At 38.8% G+C, this 26,453-nt stretch overlaps 1 protein-coding gene across 23 annotated transcripts; it reads right to left on the reverse strand.

Annotated features, from left to right (window-relative positions):
- On the reverse strand, positions 1 to 23,928 carry znf740a (zinc finger protein 740a). 23 transcript variants are annotated; one of them, XM_041959035.1, is made up of 21 exons: positions 23,691 to 23,927; positions 20,088 to 20,250; positions 19,698 to 19,880; positions 19,029 to 19,145; positions 18,227 to 18,344; positions 17,887 to 17,970; positions 15,601 to 15,684; positions 13,602 to 13,685; positions 12,999 to 13,082; positions 12,454 to 12,537; positions 11,983 to 12,066; positions 11,175 to 11,258; positions 9,317 to 9,400; positions 8,876 to 8,959; positions 8,410 to 8,493; positions 7,866 to 7,949; positions 7,008 to 7,091; positions 6,474 to 6,557; positions 4,265 to 4,348; positions 3,723 to 3,841; positions 1 to 3,525 (listed from the first exon to the last, which is right to left on the reverse strand). In XM_041959035.1, exons 2-21 carry the CDS (start codon positions 20,130 to 20,132, stop codon positions 3,352 to 3,354), a joined length of 1,932 nt encoding a protein of 643 aa, XP_041814969.1. In that variant the 5' UTR covers positions 20,133 to 20,250; positions 23,691 to 23,927; the 3' UTR covers positions 1 to 3,351. The 23 variants fall into 23 exon arrangements, with proteins under 23 accessions (XP_041814969.1, XP_041814954.1, XP_041814961.1 ...); XM_041959020.1 differs by having other exon boundaries at positions 18,999 to 19,145; XM_041959027.1 differs by lacking the exon at positions 23,691 to 23,927 and adding an exon at positions 23,339 to 23,488 and having other exon boundaries at positions 18,999 to 19,145.
- Positions 23,929 to 26,453: the final 2,525 nt, after the last annotated feature.

Raw genomic sequence — 26,453 nt, forward strand, 5'->3', positions numbered from 1 at the left:
TCGACAGCCCGTGAGCAAACAAAACTCCTTTACAAATTCTTTTATTTCAGCATAATAGTAAGAAGCCTCTCCTCTGATTTTCATATACTTCAAACTAATTGGATCACAAGGGTACATATTAGTTAGCCCATTTTACAATAATCATTGTAACATTTTTTAGGAAGTTATTCTTATGCACTCATTTTCCTACACAAAATAATCAATATCAAGATCCTATCTTAACTGAGGACCATAACTCTGCATGCAAGACTAATAAAGAAAACAACTAATCTGTGATAGCTACTGTTGCTGTTGTTCATCTAATACCATTATCAATATAATTTACTACAAATACCAGGGACTTCGTATAAGAAAGAAAACATTTTCTTGTGGTACTACTGCCTCTAATGTCAAAATTACCGAACATACTGGGCTCTCAACTGTACTGATCCAAATTGTTCTGTCCACCTTATGTGTCAAGTTGAGGAGAAATAGGCTTTGTCTAAAACCTAAAGTCTAGTACAGTCTGAAGGGAAAAAAAAATATCCATCTCTTTTTTCGTCTTTTTTTCCTTTCTCTCCAGTGTTTACAATTTCATCAGAATAAAAAAAGGTCCTTGAAACAATCATCAAAATGTGATGAGAAATTCTCAGACAAATAAATCCTTGGATCTGTCTGAAAAAATTAAACCTCAATCTTATAAACAAATGATCTGAGACTCAAGGATTCTATTGCATTTTAACAATGAGACTGATAATACTAAAAACAATAAATGACAAAAAGGTATTAACAAGTGACGTCAACTATATACTGTATTGCCCTTTAGCCATTTCACTATGTGTTCGTGCCAGCAGTATCCCTTCCACAGATTTGGAATAGTGTTTCCATAGCAAATGAATGCATTTCTCAAACTTGGCCCCTTCGCTGCCACTGGGATCTACTTTATCTCATCAAGTCACATAAAACTGAATCCCATGACTGTACACACTTGAACCGTAACACAACTTTGCCTCGATATCAATGGACCATTTAAAAAGAAATCTTCCCAATAATACTTTTGGTAAAATATCACATAACTCAGTAATCGGCCACTTATTTGTATCAAACACAAACTGTTGTTCCGATAAACCAGAGACCAGATCATGCACTCTGGGACTCCATTTCCACATCAAGTCTCAAGCTTATCTGGACCTTTAAATAAAAAATAATAAAATAAAAAGACGTTCTCCACTCAGTGCGATCCAAATGAGACGGTCGTCCCCTGAAATCACCTTTGATGTTTTCAGCCATCTGTTACTTGCTGTGGCATCAAAGAACAGTTGTAATGTCTTGATATGTACATGTATATTCAGCCTCCCAACCAGCACGGACATTTCTAGGTTAAACATAACAGTTAGGACGACGCAATCACGAGCTCTCCAGTCAAAGAAAGGAGCAAGTTTGAGAAATTTTTCCACCAGGCAGCAAAGTGGCCCTGATCGAGCAGCTCTTTGCCGTCTGACCGACAAAGACTTTCGCACAGTACGATCATAGGTAAAAGAAATCGTTCGTTACAATATCATTTAGTACTACAATGATTATTTGTGTATCCGCACTTACTTAAGGCTAAACCCAATGACATGACAGACATCCATTATTACACACCAACCACATAATATTTGGATAAAAAGGCAATTGTTAGTGTGTAGTAGAGTCAAGCAAGTGTCGATTCTGCTATGGCCTGCGGGTCAAAGCACTGCAGTGGGAAACGATTGAGCACTACTGACTTCTCACAAGGACTGTCGAACTCCCAGGGGCTCCTCAAGGATTACAGAGTGCGTTACACTGTAATCAGTAACAATGATCCAAAATATTCATTATCATCAAAAGACAACCTCTCTCTTGACAGGAGAACACATTAGTCTGTTTTAGCGCCACTGAAGCCATCAACGTTCTGTTACCATGACAGCTTTAGGATAAAAAACAAAACAGAAAAAGCACACCATGATGATGACAGGCTGTCTCGTCTTAGTAAATACATCTGATCCACCATAATAAACAGTTGAGAAAAAGGCAAATTTAAAAAAAAAAAAGAAAAAAAGAAACACTAAGGCCACAAGATTTTGTATACCCCCGCTAATCTCACAAGATTCTGTGAGAATCGGTACAAACAACATAATGGGACTTCAAGTGGCCAACCTGCACTATTTTAGACCAGGATGTGTGGACAGAGCAAGGAGAGACGCTTTTCTGCCGAGTACTGGAGATCTCTGTATATATATACAGTATATATGTACAGCTGAGCGTACTATAGCATGACTCTCGCTGAGTGTGGGAGGACGACTTGCTAAGGCTGCCATCCTGTGCCATTTCCTGAGTCACCAGCATGTTACACACAACACAGAACGCGAGATACACAGGTGATACTCCTGTGACTCAATTCTCAATGTCGGACACAGTGCCAGTCAACTGCAGGTTGCCCTCTCATCATCCACTTCTCAGAAGTCCTGGCTTACAGTTATGAAGCACTGTTTGATATTACTTTTTTTTTTTAAACAGACACACTCACAAAGTTACTCAGGTTACCTCATGATTTCACTGAAACTGCAGCAACAGACCATGTTTGAACCGGTTTCTAATTTTCAGTTTCTTCTTGGCCCATTTTGTGCATTAGAAAAGAAAAAAAAGTTCCATAGTGAAATAATAAACATTTTCAATTATTTACACAAAATAATGATCAAAACTGTACCTCCAAAGATGATAAAGTGAGGGAACTCCTATTGTTTGAATCATGTCTAGACCAGATGCTGCTCTCAGTGAAATGTCTTAATGTTTAACACTATGTTAGCTGCATTACCAAGCAACATCTGGTCTACATGAGATGCCAACAGAGTGGTTTCCTTGCTTTACCTGGAAGGAAAGTTTTAATAAATTTGAACTAATTGACAATCCTTACGAATCAAAATGGGCCACAAAATTAGAAAGAGGCTCAAATGTTTCCCCACCACTTCATCCCATTTTGTTGCTGACACATCAGGATAAACAATACCCACTGCCCTTCCCGAGTACCACCAAATGCAGATATATTTGAACAATAAAAACTTTTTTTTGTTTTTTTTTTTGCAAAAATCAAATAGATTAAGTACAAAACAGGACCACTGTTCATCACAGAAAAGTCTCATCTTTTAAAAAAATGGGGGGAGAAAAGGAAACACAGTAAAAAGTCAACAGAACAAAAACACAAATGTCCCTCTGTCATTAGTAATCCCAAAACTGGAGCTGCAAGACCAGTCTGTGCTAGAGTGTGGCGTCACTCAGCACAGAGCTGAGAAGAAGAAACCCTGTGGCTTGTCCCGTCTCTGGCGGTGTTGTGGATATAGGGGAGGTGGAATGTCAGACCGCCAGCCGGCCCGGAGGAGGATGCAGGGGGCTCCAGGTCGGGGGTGCCGGTGGGGGTTCTTGGGGGTACGGGCGTGGTTCGCAGCATGGCTGGTTCTCTACTTTGGCTACACTGCGACCCTGGCACAACCGCCGGTGCCGCAACAGCCGGTCTGTCCGTGAAAAGTTCTTCAAAATAAACAAATTGGACGTGGTTAATAATTCAAGTAAATGTGAAGGGAAATCTGTTTCGATATTTATAAAGAGCAAGTAGCATCAACAAACGAGTCTACTTTAAAACATCAACAAATCAGACTTCATACTGCCCATTAAGTGCCACACAGGATATATGTGAGTGACAGAAGTGTTACATTAGGCTCACATACCTGCTGGCACCGTTCACACTGGTAAGGCTTCTCCCCACTATGGACACGCTTGTGTCTCTCGAGGTGGTAGCGCTGGATAAACCTCATATCACACATGTCACAAGCAAATGGCTTCTCTCCTAAAAGAGCACACAAATACACAGTCAATGCGTCAGTTTTAGCGTCTTGTACCAACAAACTGCGTGCAATTTTTTCGCTCTCTAATCTTTGTTGGCAAACTACATTTCCAACACGTAGAAAAAGTTGGAAAACAAACAGCCCTATCAGTAAATTTCAGCTGTGTAGTTTCAGCATCTCAAAACTGACATTCTAAAAGGCCTCGTCATCAACTCATTATGTGTAGATCAGAGTGGAATTTCTTGTTTTCGTGGCCCAGATCTACGCAACATAGTGGCCTCCAAAAACTGGGGCAAGTATTTTGAGGCTGGTTCAACATCCCATCAAATGACTTGACAATCCAAACTCGAGTTTGTTGTGACCCCGTTCTGTTGCAAGCGCCAGAGCCTTTCTCAGTAATAAGGGTACGGTAAAGGAACGCATACCCGTATGAGTGAGGCTGTGTCTCTCCAGGTGGTTACGCTGAATAAACCTCATGTCACACATGGAACAAGCATACGGCTTCACCCCTACACACACAGAGCAATATATTAGCCCTACCACCCACAAGTAAAAGAAATACAACTTTCAAGCTCAAGCTAACACTCAGGACTAAAACACTGGCAGACATAATAGCTCATCATTTCTTAGTGTGTAATGTGAATTTCCGAATTTAGAAAATATGTTGAAATGTGAAATGACATGCAACTGAGATCATATGTTAAACTGTGAATAGGGTCAAGGCAGACTTTAACTTGTGGAGCAAACATGTCTGGTTTCAAAGCAGAAACAAACAACGCACTGTGTGAGACTAACATTTAATCACTGCGTCTGAATTAACATTTAATCACTTGTCTGAATTAACATCAAGACTATTTTAGCGTCCTCTCGCCTTGACTCTATTATGTCAATTGAATGCTGTCCTCACTATAAAATGAGGACAGTCCTGGCAGAATCAGGTGTCATTAGGGAGTTCCATGTTAATCTGCCAAAATAAATTTTAAAATAAATAAATTTATTAGTCCTTTCATATTATTTCACAAGTGACGCAGCAGTACACAGACTGCAGACTTAAGTCTGTTCTAATGTAAATTTGGAAGACCTGTCACATTTGCTTAGTTTTGTGTTTTTCAGTTATGCTTATTGACTTCTGAGAGCAAAGTTTAGAGCTATTGCACTTCTGTGTGCATGACAAAAGACAGAATGTTTACCTTTCAAGCTTAAACCAAAACAATCACAAAATCATTGAAGACAAATGAAGCCCTCTTCCTAAATGTTCTGTAAAGGAGGTTTGCTTTCCTCGTATTTTTTGTTCTTTACTTACTTTCTTACTAAAAATTGATTTAATAAAAAACAGAATTCACAAGTGGAATTGGAGCTTAACGCCGACATACTCAATCCTGTGCATCCGCATTATGGTTCTTGAAGTGCCCTCCAGTATTACTGGTAAACGTAGTAAACATCCTTTAAAAGGCTTGTAAACAAAACAAAGAAAAAAAAAAAGCCTGCACAAACTTGAGGCTTGCTCGACCATAAACTGAATTTCATCTAACTGATGGTGTGTGCATTAAAACATCAATATTGGCCTTTATGGTCAATCTGACGATTTTAAATCGTGACTATGCTTATGCTGGAAAATTACTTCTCCTGGGTCTTCCTTGGGCAACATATTGTAAATAATGCAACATTATCCGTTAATGCAACGACTTATGGCTATCAGTAAGGCAGATGACGAGCCAAAAAAGAACGATCTTAAATGCAATACTGTGCATTAATGATGCAAATGGAGAAATTCATTGGCTATTTCAAATCTGGCTTGTCGGCAGGGCATTTCAAAATTGAGAAAAAAGGACTAAAAGATCTAGAAAACGGATCGTGATTGTGATTAAAGAGAGTGTGATCTTATTGTTCGGCCAGATTGCCCACCCCCACTTTAAGATTCCCACCAACCCACCTGGATCAAGATAGAACAAAACATTAGAGAGCCGGGAGGCAGACACATGGGCCCCGTTTACACCTGGTATTCATGTGTTGTCATTGTCTTCATGGAGCCAGCATTGTGTCTCAATATGCAAATTGGTTAGGTCGGGCTGGCAGACTTGCTGATAGTCAGGTTAGGGGAAGCAATGTCATGGACAGGTGTCATTCATTTAAGATATTCTAAGATAACAGAGATGTAATGTTGGCTGACCTTTCAGGTGGCTGGGTGAATGTTTTCTGGAGAATGTGGTCATGGTGTACGGATAGCATTTAGATCAGCACATAACTCATCAACATCTGTTCTTCCTTATCCAGATGACTCATCTAGCCACAGACTGCATTTTAATACCAGGTGTAAATGAGGAAATGGCTTCTTCGGCTTTTCCCTAGCCAGGTATTAGGGTGTGTTAGTGTCTTACAAACAAGAGGTTCACGCTATCGGCCAACAATTCTGGAGGGCAACGATCATGTTTTTGCTAAATAAGTTCACCTAGTTTCAAGTACAGGTTACTAACTAATAACTACATCTTACTAACAGCAACAAACCTACAAATCTACAAAAACTATATATTCTGACTGTTATTGTAACCACACAAAAGTGTCCCTCACATTAGCACAATAAAGAGTAAATGGTGATCTATGTGATGTGAGAAGGGCAGGTGCACGGACCCATACCCGTATGAGTGAGGCTGTGTCTCGCCAGGTGGTAACGCTGAACAAACCTCATGTCACACATGGTACAAGCAAAAGGTTTCACACCTAAACGCAGAGCATCAATACATTATTTTTAGTTTTAGACTTTTGTGTCACAATCCATCAATCAGTAATGTACTTTAAACATCTATTTACAATTGATGGGTTGTTAACCACTTTTCACTTCCTATGTGAAATTTCCCTAAAAAAGGATGCACATGGAGTTTGACTTTTTTTCCTCCAAATCCAATCACAGATACATTTAACTGCGATGATCAAATTTCAGATCCACAACTAAACACATGAGATGAGCTGATGATGTCACAGTCCTGTATTCATTTACATGTAAAGACTTAATGTTGCATTTATATACATAATGCAGGATCGCCTGGATCAAGAAAAACTAGTTCCTTTTACAAAATAATGCTAAAAGCCTCAGACAGCAGACCCTGCATCTAATATAATGTTCAGTACAGGCTGATCTCAGTGTCAAGGGCAAGGTGGGCGGACGCATACCCATATGAGTGAGGCTGTGTCTCGCCAGGTGGTAGCGCTGAAAAAACCTCTTGTCACACATGGTGCAAGCATAAGGTTTCACACCTAAATGCAAAGTAGCAATATTATATTACTTTAGCTCAGTTTCCATTCTTTACAAATAAATACCTAAGCTATTGGTTATTAACCACACATTTGCCAATTCATGCACAAACTAAAAGATATGTGTTTCCTTCATGTAACAGAGTTACCAGCAAAGACGGCTACACAACTGACCATTTTAACTATATGACCAATCAAAATGATTAACGTTTATTATTCTAGTAGTTACAATTACATTCAGGGTGAACTTCTTTTACTTTTGTGCATCTAATGTTAAGAGCCTGCTTATTAAAGTAGAATTTAAATCATGCTGATAACTAAGCAATTATTTTTTTAAAGCACATTTCAATGTGAAACCATAACACCAACATCCATTTTAAGTAATTGAGCATTTCACCACTAGCGATCATGATCACTGAAGAAGGACTAATGAAGTAAGATCATTTTCTGAAAAAAGATTTCTAAGAACTACGATGAGCAAAAATGCAGTTTTAAAAGCACAGGATGAGGCCAAATGTGTCAGTACTGCAGGTTTTTACAGCCTTTTAGTATTCATTAAAAGGTCCTGAATATCAATTATTATTATTGTAAGTAAGCTGCTTTAACCTACTTAAAGGAATGCTTACAGTAAGTTAAAACACATACACACAGTTCTTCATTTGGCTATCACTAAAAATGAGACATCTGTGTTGAAACTGTGCTGCATTTCTTAGCAAAAGAAGGACTATGTAATCATTATCTACAAAATGTGAGAAGGGCAGGTGCACCGACGCATACCCGTATGAGTGAGGCTGTGTCTCGCCAGGTGGTAACGCTGAACAAACCTCATGTCACACATGGTACAAGCAAAAGGTTTCACACCTAAACGCAGAGCATTATGGTATTATTTTCAGACTTCGTATTTTCTTGTGTTCACAATCCATCAATAAATAATATGCTTCAAACATCTATCCAGAATTGATGGGTTGTTAACCACTTTTTTCAATTGTTTTGAAATTTCTTTCAAGAAATCAATTCTTGTTTTTTTTAATGTTTGTTTTTCCTTAAAATCCAATAAAGAACTGTGTGAACCAATTCTCAAATCCACAACTTAACACATCACATGAGCTGATGATGTTGCAGCCCTGCATTTCTTTACACATTAAGACTTGCTTTAATGTTGTGTTTACACACATGATGTAGGGTTGGCTTGATCAAGAAATCGTTCTACTGCTCAGTTTAAGAGAGCTCTGAAAACTACCTTAGACGGCTGGCTCTGTATCTAACACAATGTAATTACAGGCTGATATCAGTGACATGGGTAAGGTGGGCGGACGCATACCCATATGAGTGAGGCTGTGTCTCGCCAGGTGGTAGCGCTGAAAAAACCTCTTGTCACACATGGTGCAAGCATAAGGTTTCACACCTAAATGCAAAGTAGCAATATTATATTACTTTGCCTCACTTTCCATTTTTTCTAATTTAGGAGTAAATACCTACACTATTGGTTATTAACCACACAATTGCCAATTCATGCAAAACAAATACTGTCCTTCTATAATGCCTTTATCTGTTTTGTAGTGTAGTAGTTATCAACAAACATTAAACAAAATAAATAAGGATTTACGGTTATCCTGCTCAACTGAAAGCAAACATCAGCAGACTAGTAAGCGTTGTCAAAACTTCATACTCCATATTGACATTTCCCTTAAATGTAACAGGCATATGTCTGAAGTGAACTAACAAAATCAAATGTGCACACTGATTTGTAACACTGAATGTCATGGGCACGGTGCACGGACCCATACCCGTATGAGTGAGGCTGTGTCTCGCCAGGTGGTAACGCTGAAAAAACTTCATGTCACACATGGTGCAAGCATAAGGTTTCACACCTAAACGCAGAGCATCAAGAGAATTATTTTTGTCTCTCTGCCACAAGAGAAAATTAAATAAATCCGTAATCCTGTTTTGTTAATTAAGAGTACCAATCTGGACTAAATTGATATCGGTGGTTAATAACCAATGTCATACCCTAAAATGACTTACAAGGGTACAATATGATATAATAAGCTTGTTTCAAATTCAGATCCAAAATCCACTTACACAACACAAGACATGAGATGATGTCATCTATTTGACATTACACTTGAATAATTTGTGTATAAATACAAATATTTAAGACTAGATCAAGCACACAGATGTTACAGCATCCTGATCTTGTGACTGGGTTAAGATTGGCTGACGCATACCCATATGAGTGAGGCTGTGTCTCGCCAGGTGGTAGCGCTGAAAAAACCTCTTGTCACACATGGTGCAAGCGTACGGCTTCACCCCTATACACACAAAGTACCAACTTTAGCATTAAACACTCAACTGCCAAAAATGATCGACATTAAACTTTACTAATTGCTTAGTAAAGTTTGGTTGCACTCATCAGCGCTTTGTTTACACTGGAAATTCCAGCATGCTTCAAGAATCTGCTATTCCAATTGGAAATTACATCTGATTTAAGTTAAACTGTAACTGCTGAAGGTCTAAAGCCAACGTTTAAATTAGAAAAATTGAAGGGTAAAGAAAATATCCTGCATAGAAAGCTAAATTAACGTATCTTCAAACCTAAAAACATTCCAAATGACCAGACAATTATGTGAGGCGAAACCAGAGTCCCTAGTGGGCAAATTCCAACGAGTACAAAAGGAAGTTTTTCATATCATGCCAATTACTGCTTGTGTTCATACAATTTCAACACACCGCATACAGATTTCTGGAATAGATATGTAACGTAAATACTTGAAATTTTGTAACGCTGATCGCTGAGGTTAGACAATTTTAGGCAGTTGGGAAACAACTATGCACAACACATTAATATTGGACATTCGTTTGCAGAGCAGCCCTTGTGATTTAACTTAAAATGTATTTAAAGTTATGGAAACTGCAATGAAAACCATCATACAGAACCTAGCTTATGATTTAGGAAAAAATAAGCATTAACTCTGCTTTTGCTTCAAATAAAAATATATACTGTAAAAGCACACTGACAAATAAAGAATAACATTACACAAAACCTGTTGTCAAATATGAGACATGAAACTATTCATAACAGATAACTGCATGTTAATTTATCACCATTACTTTCAATGTGAAATGACACAATGACTTAGCTGTGACTAATGACTAATGAGCAGTCAGCTCTAAATTTGCATGTTTTAATTTTTTACAGGAAAAAAAAATGTTTGTGTTGATTTTATTCTAAATACAAAATCTGACTCACATCAACTGAGACCCCACACAGTGTTTCATCCTTATAGGTCTAAGTCTCTATGTCTTTAAGGAGACACTCCTTGAGTCCTTTATAAGGGTCAAGCCAATCTGGTTCCTGTTTAACTTCAGCTTCACAAATGCACAAATCTAAAATTGATCAGCTGTAGACAATCACACGCCTACAGCTGCCTCACAGTGAACGCCTTCTCTGACCCAGTTTCGGGGAACGGACTGTTAAAACTTCTCAACCATTATTCCTTTCATGTATTTATGAGAATCTAGCAGTTTTGCTTTTTTGGAAATATGTAAGTAAAAAAGATCAAGATTGACGTTTGTGCAACAAAATACATTTTAAAAAGTCAATGTTTTTGCACTTTTGCTTTTCAAAAGCCAGATTCATTGCATTGAGCTATTGGGCTGACTGTACTCTTTGCTGTATCGTGACAAAGCACAATACAGCCAAGCTGAGCTAATTCGAATACAAAAAAGTCTGAAAGTCTGAAACTAAGCCAAAAGGCTTACAGACATCTAAACATTGAAAACACAGCTGACATCTAGAAATTGGTCTTTTTAAGCACAATAGCTGAACAACACTACAAACCAAAGGGTGGTGTTGGCGTCTTTGCATTTTTGTCATCATGTCATTTCATATAAAAGTATGGACGGAAGTATTGTTTAGTGTTCATGAAGCTCCTTGCAGATGCTACATCAAACAGCACTTGTCAATATGGTGACAGAAAGCAATACAAACTCGAGTTTGAAGCAGCCATGTAAAGATTAATGTGGAGCGCATGCATGACCAAAGTCAAGGAAAAAGAGGGTCAAGGTTAAAAAAAGGGGACGTACCCGTATGAGTAAGGCTGTGTCTCTCCAGCTGGTAACGTTGTATAAACCTCATGTCACACATGGTACAAGCATACGGCTTCACCCCTAAACAGAACACAAGAATGTTAGACATACTTCAACGCACTGATGAAGTTCATTTAACAGATTTTAAAAGACATGATGAAATGCATTCAGGTTGTTCATTATTGCATGCTTTATTACAGGCAAAATTCTGTCGGAGACATTACACAAAAAAGAGTCTAAGAAGCTGCAGACGACAAGAGTTAAGGTGCATCATAAATTAAGGTGAAACAGGGCTTACACACTGCAGTTTGGACCAGCTTGAGTAATATTCAGTCATCCTGCAAACAAACTGTTGATGGTGGTGAAAAACCCATTATAATTTCATGTTGAAGATTTTTAACGTCACCCCATGTTCAAGATGCACCGTTTCACTGTTAATGCAGGCAAAAAAAGAGATGTCTTTTATTGGCCTGATAAAATCTTGAGAAACGTAGCCTCTTTTTGACATTTTAAGACTGTTGATGCCTGCATTTAAAACACTTTTTTAGTGTAATGTGTCTCATTGGATATACACAATAGTAGTCAACAATACACATGCAATAGGTACCATTACAATGTTCACACAAAACAAGGGAACTGACAGAGTCACTTTTTCAGTGGACAGTTTTCCAACAAAGCCTAAAAATTCTATTAAACATTTTTTAGAAGGGGAAATTAATTTACCAAAAATAGAGGGACTTCAAAAAATAAAAAAATGAAGTGTACTTATGTCACAGTGAAAGGGGAACAATTAATTCAAGCATACCAGTATGCGTGAGGCTGTGTCTTGCCAAATGGTAACGCTGGAAGAACCTCATGTCACACATGGAGCAAGCGTATGGCTTCACCCCTAAACGTACACAGTACCAAACTTTAGAAAATGTTCTCATGAACTATGGACACAAAATGTCATTTTACATACAATAGTCAGAGTTATGTCAATACAAGGTCTGAAGTATTTACATGGCCAAGTAGTCTCTATACATGTAAGACATAAAATGAGTCATGTCGACCCTAAAAGCAGTTATCAAATACAATGAGCACACCAGAAAAGAAATAATTAAATGTACTGGTTCTTAAACCTAAGTCTTTCATAATCAAGAACATGGACTGAGTACTACAGATCAGAATTTGCTTTGTGTAGAAGTACTCTCACAGGTAGGTGATGTCTACGCACAAGGGCAAATATCTACAACCCCTGATAGTATCAAGTCAGAGGGATAATTAAAACTTATACCCGTATGGGTGAGAGTGTGTCTTGCCAGGTGGTATCTCTGGAAAAATCTCATGTCACACATGGAGCAAGCATATGGCTTCACCCCTGCACACACAGAGCACAATATTTTGTAAAAACAACACAATGAGCTGAACAGGACACACTCACTTATATTATGTATCCAGACATGCCAAAAGCATTGGCACCAGTATGATGTTACACCAAATGCATTTTGCTAACATGTTTTAAGCCTGAAAAAGGGACCTCAATGAAAAAGTCTCTTTGTTGAGCTAAGAAGTGTTTAGACAAAGGTCAAGGTGAAATTTACAGGCACTGCAGTGAAGTACCAACGGAGACAACTTTGGAAATGTTGTCTAATATAGTGCCTTAAAGGGTTAATTCAGAAACTGAAAGGCACCACTCCAGCATACCCTAACAGTTAATACTGACTGATGCCTATGAATAATTGAAAGACCTGAGTAACAGTCATTGTATAAACAAGGGAGATAAACTTCAGTACACTGGGTATTTGGGCTCTAATGTAGCAAAGAATGGTGAACCCATACCCGTGTGAGTGAGGCTGTGTCTTGCCAAGTGGTAGCGTTGGAAAAATCTCATGTCACACATGGAGCAAGCGTATGGCTTCACCCCTACACACATAAAAAGTATGTAAGTATAAAGCTTCAAAGAGAAAAATAAGTGTCAACACATAACCATCAACTCTTCCCTTAGAATAGCTCTTCTTCTGCTTGTACACATTACGTCCTCAGCCTGAGAAACGATTGCTTGTTTTGCAGTGCATGGGGATATGTATTGTGATACTGACTGGGTCATTTTAGGCAAACAACAAATCTTTAAAAATTAGAAGCAACAAACAAAATAACTGCATAGAACAAAGTAGAGCATTCAGCAGGGGAAAAGCTGAAGTTGTGTACGTTCAGGTGCCCCACTATGTATGTATATACTGACATCAAGAACTAAAAGTAGAATGTTTTTATATTTCATCCTACTACATGTCTGGATACATCTTTATGTTTCAGAATATGAGAATATTTGAAGCTGAGTCACTTTAGACACCCTAAACCTCTGTTTGCACTGCTGTAGAGTTGAAACGTTAAGGCACTTCTACAACACCACTACCTAATGAGCTAGGGTGAGCAGACGCATACCAGTATGAGTGAGGCTGTGTCTTGCCAGATGGTAACGTTGGAAGAACCTCATGTCACACATGGAGCAAGCGTACGGCTTCACCCCTACATACACAAAGTATCAACATATTAGCTACGACGTTCCTTAAGCATCAAGGCATCATTCACAGGCATTAAAGCACTAGGACCTGGCAGACATTACACATTTCAATCAAGCTTCATGCGAAGGGGGGATTTGTTTCACTTCTAATTAGTAAAATTGTCTTCTGTTATGAGGAGCATTCATTGTCATAGAATCTGGAGTACATCATGAAACCAAAGCAGCAACAGGATATTAGCCAAGCATATTCAAAACAGGACACACAAGTCAGCAGCAAGATGGCAAAGAAACATCTAAGACGGTGATCACACTGGCCAGCTGAAGGACACGCATTAGCACACTTCTCCACGTTGCCTATCACGAGTGTTGCCATTTTTTAGCACTGTCGTGAGCATCCTTGTTGCAATTTACTGCCAGTTGAAATTGCTTTAACGTCTATATTTAGCATGATGGTTAAATTTATGATGGGATGAAAAGTGTGTGTTGCTTTTAAGTGTTACAAGTGTTGTAGTTATCTAGCACTCCAGGATCTGTCTCAACTTCCAAAAGCTTCCAATCTGATCTCCGCCGTAAACTCATAGCAGAAGCATCTGTATAAGCATCTCTGCAACTAGTAATAAAAAACATGAGTTTAAAAAGCCAGACAATTACAGCTAAGACACATGAGCTGTACAGCCATTAATCCGCATGTACAATAGGTGTGGACATCAAAGGACTATTCCCATAATATACCATGGCCTGTTCATCAGCTTATTCAATATGGCTGGACCAGGCAGGAGGGCATTAACACAAACTGTTACCTACTATCAAATATGAACCTGAAATAATCAAAAAGCATTCAGAAATTTTAACTTTCTAGTAAAGCCATGCACAATTGGCGTCAGTGAAAATTATTTTGTCCATGATACATTGTGACCAATCACCCCCATCTCTCCTATTGTGACTACGACACCATGCCACTTCCTTCAAAAGTCCCAACCATGTAAGATAAATCCATTAATAATAAATACTGAATCTCAGTTGATACACAACAGGGTATGCAAAAACAAATGTGTTACTGAGTAAACGATGTATGTATGGCTTCATCTCCTTCGCTCTGTTAGGATGATAAAGCACCAATAACAATATCCTCATAGGATAAAAAAATTAAAAGGAAAAATAAATGAGAAGTAAATTTTGTTGAGCAGCAATGGTACAAGAGGGATAATACACTTTGAGGAGTCCACAGGAGCATGTTTAGCTCATGACAGGTGTACTTAAATCTATTCATACAGTGCAATAAATGGCCCATTACTGGACATGTTATCGGGCAGGGTGAGAAGGGAGATGATTCAAGCGAACAGAAATTCTAGAGGCTATATTCTCAACAGCTGGACTGCAAAAAGATGTTTCTATATTTTGTCCACCCAATTCACCAAAAGATTTATACGTTTCTTAACAGCAGGATTCACTGCAGGGCTTCTCTATTTGATTGCATTTTACAGGTATTTCTCTGGTGTTTCAGTCAATATTATTAGCGAACATTTAAAAATAATACTTGGTTTTAGATCAAGTGCATCAGGGGTAAAAAATGCATGCATGTTGAGAAAAAACAATGGTTTACGGTATTAACTCATACAGCCAAAGACCAACATCAATCATGGATGAGTTTTTGTACACTATGAACTGATCCTACAGTTGTATGTTACTACAGGACTGTTTTAACATTCTGTTGAACACTTTAGGTCAGCAATGAGTCCATATAAAAGGCTACTGTTGGATTTTCCTAATATCAACTCCTAAAGGGCTGTTTTGGGCCTGCGTGTTTGCTTGTATGTTTGGTCGTTCATACTGTGTTTGTTTGAATAGCAACTATTTATTGATCCACCTAATCAAATAAAGTTTCTTATCTTGAACTGGGTACGGTAAAGGAACGCATACCCGTATGAGTGAGTCTGTGTCTCTCCAGGTGGTAACGCTGGAAAAACCTCATGTCACACATGGAACAAGCGTACGGCTTCACCCCTACACACACAGAGCATAACATTATTAGCTATCCAGCCTATCAAATAAGGTACAATGTGGGGAAAAAAGAAAGTCACAAAATTCATCATGTGGAAAACAGAAAGAACAGATGCAGTGTTTCCACAAAAAGAAACTGCTTACTCAAGCCACTGGGACTTTGGGATAAAATAATTTATACGTTTATAAATATACTGTATACACAAATCATGCCAACTGAGTTGGTTGATGTGGTCAACATAAGTTCACTATTGATGCATTTGTTTTGGTGAATACTGGGGCAGTAGTCACTGACTTGGAAAACGATGAGGTTGAAGTTGACTTACCCACAGCATACTTCTTAAAAAATGAAAAACAAAGAATTTTGTGTGAAAGGGTGCAACGCAAATATCGACACTGTGCAAATGTTTTTAAGTCCTTAACTTTCATTTTCTGTAAACAATTATGAACATAGTCCTTTGATGTCCATGCACTTATTTTCACTGACAGTAACAATTACATACAAAAATGATTCAAAATAAATGTTGTATGTTTTTGCGGCCTGTCCTTGGAGGCTTTCACACACATACACTGGGGTCCACAAGTTTGAGTCCACTTTCAAGTCCACTATCAAAAAGTATTGTTTACAGAACTGTTCACTGTCATCATTTAGCAATTTAACAGATATCATTTGTTTTTATCAGTTGTTTCATGAATATACTTACTCAGTACTCATACAAATCCATATTTTAGACCTTCAGAATACAACTGATACAGTCCTCTATGTGTCATTACTGCTAGTACTTTTAACGTCTGTCCTCTAACTGTAACATACTTCCAACTGCTCTGTTACATCTTTTGAGGAAACCAATATTGTGGAGCCAAGTGGTTCTCTTTAAGAAAGTTTCCCAGCACTAATCTGCTTCTAGACTATGAGTTTTACAGGTTCTGCTCGCTGATTTTATGAAGTCTAATTATCCAGACCAAGACATGGCAGAATTTTTAGAATAAAGCCACGAGGGTGCTTCAGCAGGAGTGCTTGTCAGATGGTCGAGCTGTGTGGGTGGTCAGATGTGGTCTGTTGCACTTGTGACCACAACCAACCAAGATATAGCACTGCCCAGTAGTGCATCTTTAGGTGTTGTACTGCACAAAGTGTTTAGAGAGCATGCAGCAACTGCTAGATGGAAGAGCACACAGGATTACTAGCCTGGATGTGGTTACTCTTTAAAGTGACCACACCATGTGAAGACCAGTGTATCAAGCTGACATCTTTGACCCAATAGCATTTGCACAAACAATATTTAAAGGAAGAAAGAACCTCTTATTTCACTTGTTAAAACAATTTAACAACAAAACAAGTAACAACACTGAGCCAAACAATGTCAAAGTGTCACAGTTTTTCAGACAAATTAAAGTCTGAATTAGCAAAACTTAATGACAAGAGAGGCTCGTTTCTCCCTCCACACGCACCAGAACTCAATCCCACTTAACACTGTGGAGAGAGTGTCTTGAGGAACCCGCCTTGCTTGATGTTTCCACTGTTCCGTCAGAAACTCTGGTTTGGTCGAAATACACCCTTAATTTGTAGTTTGTAATTTCTAGCTCTGCATGGTGTTTGTTCCCACTGCCGGCCTCTTTGTGCTACTGGGTTAGAATGCTGAACAGAGTTTATCGATGCACCGCAGCCCTCACTCACTCTTCAGAGGCAGACCAAAACATTAGCAACATAAAACGATGAAAATTCCTGCCTCAGAAAAAAAGGAATGGACTCAGCAATCACCCACAGCTGACATATTCGTCCAATTGCCCAAACTTACACTACAACAGTACTCAAAGAATGTGGATTCTAATATCCTGCAAACATTTCTACAACTGATAAGTCAAAATGTAAAGCTACGATTAAATCAAACAATCCAAATAAGAAAAAAAAAACAATTTCATGAGAAATGTAGAAACAACAGTTTTTAATAGTGGACTTGGGACATTTGGACCACATTGTATTACATCACCTTCTGTAAATTTCTCCTGGTGTTGGGGGACCAATATTTATTCAAACAAATACTGTACTTTATATTTTATGGTGAACAGATTTTGGGGGGTGGCTTTGTTGGAAATTACTGTCCACAGACAAAATGAACTCTGAGCATCTGTCCATTGATTGAAGTGACAGACTACAGATGTAGTCCGATTTATGTAATATGGGTACGGTTAAAGGACGCATACCCGTGTGAATGAGGCTGTGTCTCTCCAGGTGGTAACGCTGAATAAACCTCATGTCACAAACGGCACAAGCATACGGCTTCTCCCCTAAACCGAAGAGCACCAGTTTTAGTTAAAGTCCCCACAGATACCACCAATTAGCTGTGAGGCAAAAGCTATTACCAAACAAGGTTTTTAAGCAGGCCATTGCAAAACCTTACAGTTGCTGCACACTCCTAGATTCAGTCCAACTCAAGCTTTCAGGGTCTCTTTAAACAAATGATTCATGTAATCAGGCATTAAAAGCTGTAAACTTTAACCTCGCTTAACTGTAAACTCAAGTTGTTTCAAGCGCGACCCATACCTGTATGAATGAGGATATGTCTCTTCAGGTGGTACCCACTCCTAAATGCTCCGTAACAGTGATCACAAATAAAGTTTTTCTGCACTTTGGATGATGGACCATTCTCATCTCCTGTGCCCTAATGAGGACAGCAAAGAACAATGATTCAACATTCAGTTCAAATGCAATGTTTAGTCTGCTAATGATATAAACTGAGATACAGTGCATTTTACCACGGACATGACATCTGTCATAAATACCCACCCACAACTGCTCAGAATCTGATGAAAATCTAAAACTCCTGTGAATTGTCAGTAAAATTAAAAAATGATTTCCATTACACTCTAAAGACGTTGCAGACATAATCCAGATTTTAATCTGTAATAAGTGATTGTCCTAAAAACCGAAATGGAAGTTGACATGAGAGTTTTATACACGTAATTAACATCTGAAATGAGAAATAACCCACAATCCCCTCTGACGGCCTAATGCCCTCATGTTACTGCTCCCCCTGTTATGCGCACAACTGCAGTTATTGTGCTCCGCTTCACTCTGCTCCCCTCCCCCTCTTTCCTCTCTAGAGATCCTCCACCCCCTCCACATCTTCCCTGAACTCCTCCCCCCACCCCCACACAAACAAAAAGTGCACACATGAAAGCTCCAAGTGAGGACCACTTGAATAAAGTTAAACGCTTTTGCAGAAATGTGCGCAACCAGCTAACGGCGTTTTTTGTGTATTGAGGAAAAATGAACATGCACGACCATCCCCTATTTAGCAACCACAGTCACTGACCTTCCCACCCCTTCCCTCTTGTTCTCTCACTTTACAGGGCGTTACTGATTTCCTGTTCTTTTTTTTCTGCTGCATGTCCTCGTTGGCCCTCATCTCCTTCTCGTCCAGCAGGCGGGGAGCTTGGAATTCACCTTCCTTCCGGATAAGCTACAGAGCCAGAAGAGAAGAGTCAATTATTTCCAAATTCCAAAACGAATACGTAAAATATGACAAAAATTAAGAAAGTAAGAAATTTGAACCTCTAGTCTGTAATTTCTTTTGTCACTGCCATCTAAAGAAGCCAGTGCTAATAGTGTAAATTTGTAAATTCAGTTTTAGTAAAAATAGCACAATTTAAAAGGCTTCTGATGGAGGAGGACTATCATATACTGTGCTGGTTAGGGCAAGGTTTTGTCCATCTGAAACAAATCTAAATTTCAATAAACTAGAAAACTGTTGGTTGTGGAAGAATAAGCTCAATGGGATACATGCAGCTTCTAAAACCAATTCCCTTTGCTCTTACATATAACCTGACAGTGATAATGTCTGTGTTTTCTATCCATAAAGTATGTATAACATTAACTCATATTCCAGTTTATAGGTCTCCCATACTGACATTTTCAATTCCATAAAGGCAAAGGGTTTACACTCTTCATAATACTAAAAGCATAGCCTATGACAACCCCATTCCCACTCTGCATTTCCCAAGTGGGTCCTAACCAGGGGTGGACAGCTCATTCCAGATGGGAGGATCATGTGGCTCTGGGGACCACGGTCAGGTCCCTCTCGCTGTGGTGGTCCATGGCCAAGTGGAGCCATCATTTTTTTGGGTGGAGCAGCCATGGAGCTGGCCTGCATCAGGGCCATACTGGAGAGGACAGCTTCGCAGCCAAGCAGCCCCGCCTGCAAAGAAAATACATATAAAAGAATGAAGAGAAACACATTACCAACTACGTCAAACATTTAAGAACAATTTGAAATGATCTGAATCTCAGACTATCTTGCCAGTGACATAGCATTTGCCAAGCTAGTCATCAACGACAACATCCTGAGTGACACAAGACTTCAAATAAAGTTATTTGTAACCATTTTGGTGTTCTCAAAACAAACCCATTTCATATGGTCGCGGACTGAGCTGCTGGGCAGATGTGACATTGCTGTGGTGTATGTGAGCGCAGGGACAGGGGTGGGGACAAGGTCATCCAGAGATCCGTCAGTCAGGATGGTCGGGCTGGTGGGAAGCCACACCCACCTCACTCATCTAGTATTAAAACTGAGGAAGAGGAGGATGTGGATGAAACAAACAAACATTAAATTACAGCATCACTCGCTGTCTGTATCGTTACATATTCCATTAAGTCCAGTTAGGATGGTGATTTTTCATAATGACATTTAAACATCACACAACATAACACACATAAATATTCTGAATTTGTACAGATAGCTATGTGAATAGATTTAGCTTGATTTTGGTTCATAGAAATTAGTCAGTACACTTACCATTACAAAAAACAACTATACATAGGTTGTGGCCAATACTTGAAAAATCATACAGCATATTTACATTGCAACTATGGTTATTTCTCTTTTGAAGCTACCCTAGTTGACCATGTTATGCAATTGGTATGTGCGCGATTAGTTGACTAGTTGATTTAAGGTTGCATGTGCAATGTTCATAAGGCATGGGAGGGTATCTGTTATCCAGTAATTACTGTTTTATGTCACCGACACCGACATATTTAACACGCCGTTTCCCCCCACTCTGTCCGCCCTCTCGCTCACTTCTCTCGCGATCCGGTAAACTATGGGTTTATTTCAAACAAACCAGAATCAGTGGTCATTGTTCTCACAGTTGAAAGACGATCCAAGACGTTTTTATTGTATTTCTCTCGAGTTTGAATGAAGTGAGTTTCATGATGAAAAAATTGCTCTTTCTGTAAATGGAGTCAGGTGGCTTTGGCGGTCACAATATCGCAGATATTTCTGGTTAAACAAAAAGGATGTTACTCTTTAACAAAAAGGTCTATCTCTGTAGGGGTCCTTTCCATAATGTTGTCAAATACTGAGCATGTCAGTGGCAAAAACAAACACTTTTAGCGAATGCACATTGAGGGTTCGCAAACACCTGGACAGAATACATTGCACCCCAGTTGGCAGTTCCTGGCTGCAGCGCTCTCGCTCAATACTGGACAAAATTAAAAAATTGTTGCCTTCTTTAGTCACTTGGACACAAAAAAAAAAAAATAGGAACATAGGGTCCATAAACAGAGATGATATTTTATGGAATTTCTCCCACACTGAAATCTTATAGAACTCAGCATTTAAAATACGATTTGGTTATTGAAGAACATGATTTGAGGCTTCAAATGGTTCTTATAACAAACACTATAAGTTTTCTAAATATGTTTAACCATGTAGATTAAATTGTGCTCCATTTAGCCTGTTTTCTGAGTGTTTTCTTATTTTTAGAGTAGTTGACCGGTCTATGATGCTTTGCATTCTTCCACAACGGATGCAGGCCGGAAATTTGGCAATACAAAAAAACATATGTTTGACTGAAAGTGACACAGAGTGGGGTAACATTGTGATATGCATCATTATCTGGATATGAAATGAGCAATATCAGAGTAGGAGATTTTGGTCACGTCACACAGTCCTAAATTGCCAAATATTTTTTGCTGAGAAAAGTAATTAAAAAAAGAACACAGTATGTTGAAAACATTTAACACTGGTCTTCGAAGCCATGTTAGGCTGCTAGAACGACTAGGTATTTTCTAAGCGTTTCTGTGTTTTTCATACCATTTTCCAAGTTTCTTAAGAGAGGTGCACTGGCATCAACTGATTTGAGGGCATTTAGACTGTCAATGGGGCAATCAAAAACATCCAGTCGTACACGGTGCTACACCCAGTGCTTCCTCGTGCAAGACAAACCTCCAAGCTGTAAGAAATTATGTTTGCAAGATGATAACATTCTGCCGCTACTGAATTTTGTGGTAGCTCGGATTCATTTTTGTAAAAAACAAAAAACAAAGAAACAATACACTTCTACCGCTGAAAGCATAACCATTGAAGGTAGAAACACAATCAAACTTTGCTTTCAGGAATGGATAAGTGGAATCAAAAAGCATTTCTTCTTATAAACCTGGAATCATTTTGGATTGAGAATCAGTTGCTGTTACCAAACACTAACCACTTTGACCCAGCCCTCACCATCTTCCCACTATCACTAGGTTTTTCCACAGGTAAACTGTATGCTGACAGTCCATGACCAAAGCACACCTGGATGTTCTGGGTATACATGGAGTAATATAGTAGGTTCATTTATACTCTATGTAAACGGCCTTCAAGTTAGTAAAAACTGACATTTTTTCCCAATCGTTTGTAAGGCATGATGGAAACAAGCGACAAGAGGGGACAGCATAGACATGTGGGAAGAGGAAAAATGTCTACAGCACAGCCAGACGAACTAAAGAATAATGTTGTGTTTGAGTATGACTGATGAAACAATTAGCTAGTATTCTTAAATGCGTGATCTTGTCACAGGTCGAAATATTCAACTGTTCTGTTAACATTTCAAAACCCATCGTGTCTTAATTATTTGTGCATTAGATAAAAGTTTTCTAACATACCAAACACAATTCAAAAAGCACAAACAAGAGCAGTTGTACATTGAAAGCACGATTTTCTTTCTCTCCAACTTTAACTGACGGCTGTGAACCAAAACAAAAACTGAAAGGAAAGGTAGGCATGCTCATGTTGCTATGTTTCACATTTTGACATGGGTGTTATCAAGTAACAAGCGAAGTTACATTACGAGGACGCCATGAATTTATTCGAAGAAACGTTGCTCTATTTCGTGATGGCCTTTCCTGGTTTAACGTTACGTTTTGGCTTCGTTGGTCCGTTGTTTCCAACCGTGGCACAAGTTAAACGGTACACTTGTGTGCCATTATAGAGGCTAACGGTAGCCAGATGGAGGCAGAGATATACTTACAAGCTACAGTGCTTTCGCCATTGGCGTTTGTTAGCTAGCTAATGTTGCTAGGAAAATAGACAGCTACCGTAACGCTATCATTGGCTAACGCTAATTAAAACGCTAGAAGGCTACGTCGTATAGTTAAGTTTTTGGCTGCGGTTCTGTTAGTTGGCAGCAAAGTAAATGCCATAACCCTAACATAATGTTGCGATGAAAATAAATGTTATTTTTCTGCACTGACTGAGCTGGCCTTCGCATTGCCACCCAACCAAACGTTAGTTTTGCTGATGTTGAACTAGCTGGCTAACATCAGCTAGCCAGTAGCTAGCCGCTTGCTGGCGCCCTCGCCCACTGAAATGTTAGTAATGGAACATTTTTAGCCCACCTGATCATCGGTTTGATATATGAGCTTTAAGAGCGTATCTATCTTGCAGACTGGACCAATGAACCCTTCCACCATGATAACAGCATAAGACACAACCTCAACTCGTTCAAGACAAGACTGAGCGATAAAGACATTCATGATGGCCGTCGTTGTGAGTGCCTCCCCCTCCCGATGATTAAGCTAACGTTTGTTAGCGAGCTAGCAATGGCTAACATTGACGCTGTGTATTATTAGGTAAATCCATTTTCCACCGTTTTCCGAGCATGCATATTTACAAATGAAACCACAGACTGCTGAATGCACAGTCAGAATTCACCGAGCAACGAAGAAAACTGAGAAGATATTTATCTACCTTTTAGCTTCACTCGCCCGACGTTTTCAAGACCGTCTAGTTTACAAACACAGGAAACGCCACAGGATGTAACCCACTCCCCCACACAGCAGCACAGCCTCCTCAAGCGAAGAGAAAAGGGTCATCTTCTCCTACTAGCTCCCGTGAGCCGAGAGTGTGACTGGAAAGCCTCGAGAATCTGCCCGTTAATCCATTCTGCATACTGCTGTGGAGATTCTACGTCTGCTAAACGTTATATATGTATGTTGTTAAGGTGGAGCTGCCCCCTATCTCAATTTATAGCTGATTCAGACGACGACTGAAAAGACGCAGATGGAAAGGAAGGAGTGGGCACAGAAATGACAGAAAACAGGGACGTACAGACGATACACGTCGGGTGGTTTTAGTGGCTCAATCCGCTGCCCCTTTGCCCCCTCTAAAGTGCCCCTCGGGCCAAACAAATAACAATTATTTCTACAATATGGCTGCTGTTATCGCTGCCGCTGATTTTTTTAATCTTACAGGCTAATAATTAATATAGATAGATAGCGCCTCCCTTGCCGTTTAACAGGCGATGGCGTCATCGACAATGGTGTCAGTATTGATTCCGTTTATTGAGTTTGTTTTGCGCTTTGCTTATTTCTTTTTTGTGCGTTGTAGTTGGCTTTCATGCCTACCTGCAACTAAAAACGTACTATGTCTTTGTTTCCTTTATTTGGTCATTAGCAAAGGCTTAATGTATGTATGTATGTTTGTTTGTTTGTTTGTTTTTGCCACTGTTGTTTTTGCCTTGGACTTTGGTAAAATAAGTGTTAGAATTCTGTAGCTGTAAATTTATTCAAGTACTGCATTTAAGTATAAATCTGAGGTACTTGTACTTTACTTGAGTCTTTTGTTTTAATGCTGCTTTCTGCTTCTACTCCACCACATCCCAGAGGCAAATATTGTACTGTATACTGCACACAAAACATATGGTGTAATACAATAAAGTCCAGCTAAAAAAAATAGCTGATTAGTCGATCGCTAGAAAATTAGTTGTGCAACTATTTTTATCGTTTAAGTCATTTTTGAAGAAAAAAACATTGCATGTGTCCAGCTTCATAAATGTGAGCATTTGAACAAAACAAGCATCATGAAGGTGCCTCTGGGTAGTTTTGCCTGTGTTTCTCAGTATTTTTTCAGAAATCTTACAAACCAAGCCATCATTTAATGGAGAAAACATTAATGGAAGATAAATCCATAATGAAAATAATCATAAGCTGCAGTTCTATACAAAGAAGTTCAAAATGAGCTGCATCTCAAATACAACAGTAAAATTCAGCTTTTACATTAATGCAGGAGTAATAATAATCTATTTATATATAATTGTCACGGGGACATTTTTCTGCATTGAGTTCTTTTAATACTTTAAGAACGTTTTCGTGATCATACTTTTACAGTACTCTTAGTAAAGGAGCTGAATATTTCCAACACAGCTGTGTAAACTCAATTATATTTGGGGAAATCATCATCATCATTACTGATTGCTTACATAATGTCATTAGTGGTCAGTTTCTCATCCACATTCTATAAATTGGAGCTCATATCCTGAACACTGTAATAGGCTCCTCGTTGACTTTAAATAATACCCCCCATTCACTGTTGTCTACAGAATAAACACTATTGTCTGTCTAATAAGTCATAAAGAGATATTTGGACTCATAAAACTGCCGTGAGACTTTATATGATACTTCAGAGTCACTCCATTGGTTTAAACTGCCAGCACACTGTTGCTTGGTGACAACTAAAATAAGAATTTGCTCATTCCCTTTTTAAAAATGAACGCATGATTTTGTGTTCGGTGAGTTTCGACATCATTCTTAGGAACAAGAAAAGAAGAGGAAACGAAAAGTGATTCATTGCTGGCCAAAGAGACAGAATAAAGTGACATTTTGCTCTTCTGTCCAGCTATCCTATATGTTATTTATATGCAAGCTCATTAAAATCAATAATTCAGTTGATAATTCTATATGTGGTAATATGTCATGTTAAATACTATTAGAATTGCAGGAAAACTTCAGTGCCAAGCCTCCCTAAGTTTAGGTATGTAGCACTGTATTGTTTTATTAGGAAAGAAAACTGGACAAATGTGTGTTCCACTGGTTGGCTGAGAGACATCAGTGAAACCTTGAACTTGGAAAAACTCATTGTTAAACCACTCTTTCACTGACCTATAATGTCTTGGCAGGAGTAAAGTGATCAGTCTGCTTCACTGGAGCAGCCCTGCTTGTGGCAAGAGGACATTATGTGTTGCTCAAGAACTCGTCAGCAGACTGGATGCTTGCCAACACTGGACCATAGAGCAAAGTCTTCACATTAAAGCCACAATTCTCACTACACCACCCAGCTGGCCTTATTTAGCAGGCAAATGTAATGCAAACATCAAATGCACCACGCACAGCAACAAGCTATTTTCCCCTCTCCCCATTTACAATTAAGAACACACGATCCCACAAAGGGACTATTGTTTACATGTTTCTATTGCTCTGCAGGCATTGAGCTAAAACACTGTAATGTTGTACATGATACTTATATTGTCACCTCTGCTTAAAGCACAACAGAATAATTCAGAGGTCTCTTTCTTGTGTCTGCTCATTAGTTTCTGAAGCACTTTGAGGTGGATTCTGTGTATGACAGGTTCATTATAAACAAAGTATCTTCTGATGATTGTTATTATTAGAAGTGGTATTGTTATTATCATAAACTGTAAAAAGGCACTTCAATTCAATCTAATTAAATAACTCT

Source organism: Chelmon rostratus, chromosome 2, assembly GCF_017976325.1.
Source record: "Chelmon rostratus isolate fCheRos1 chromosome 2, fCheRos1.pri, whole genome shotgun sequence".
In the NCBI taxonomy this organism is placed as follows: domain Eukaryota; kingdom Metazoa; phylum Chordata; class Actinopteri; order Chaetodontiformes; family Chaetodontidae; genus Chelmon; species Chelmon rostratus.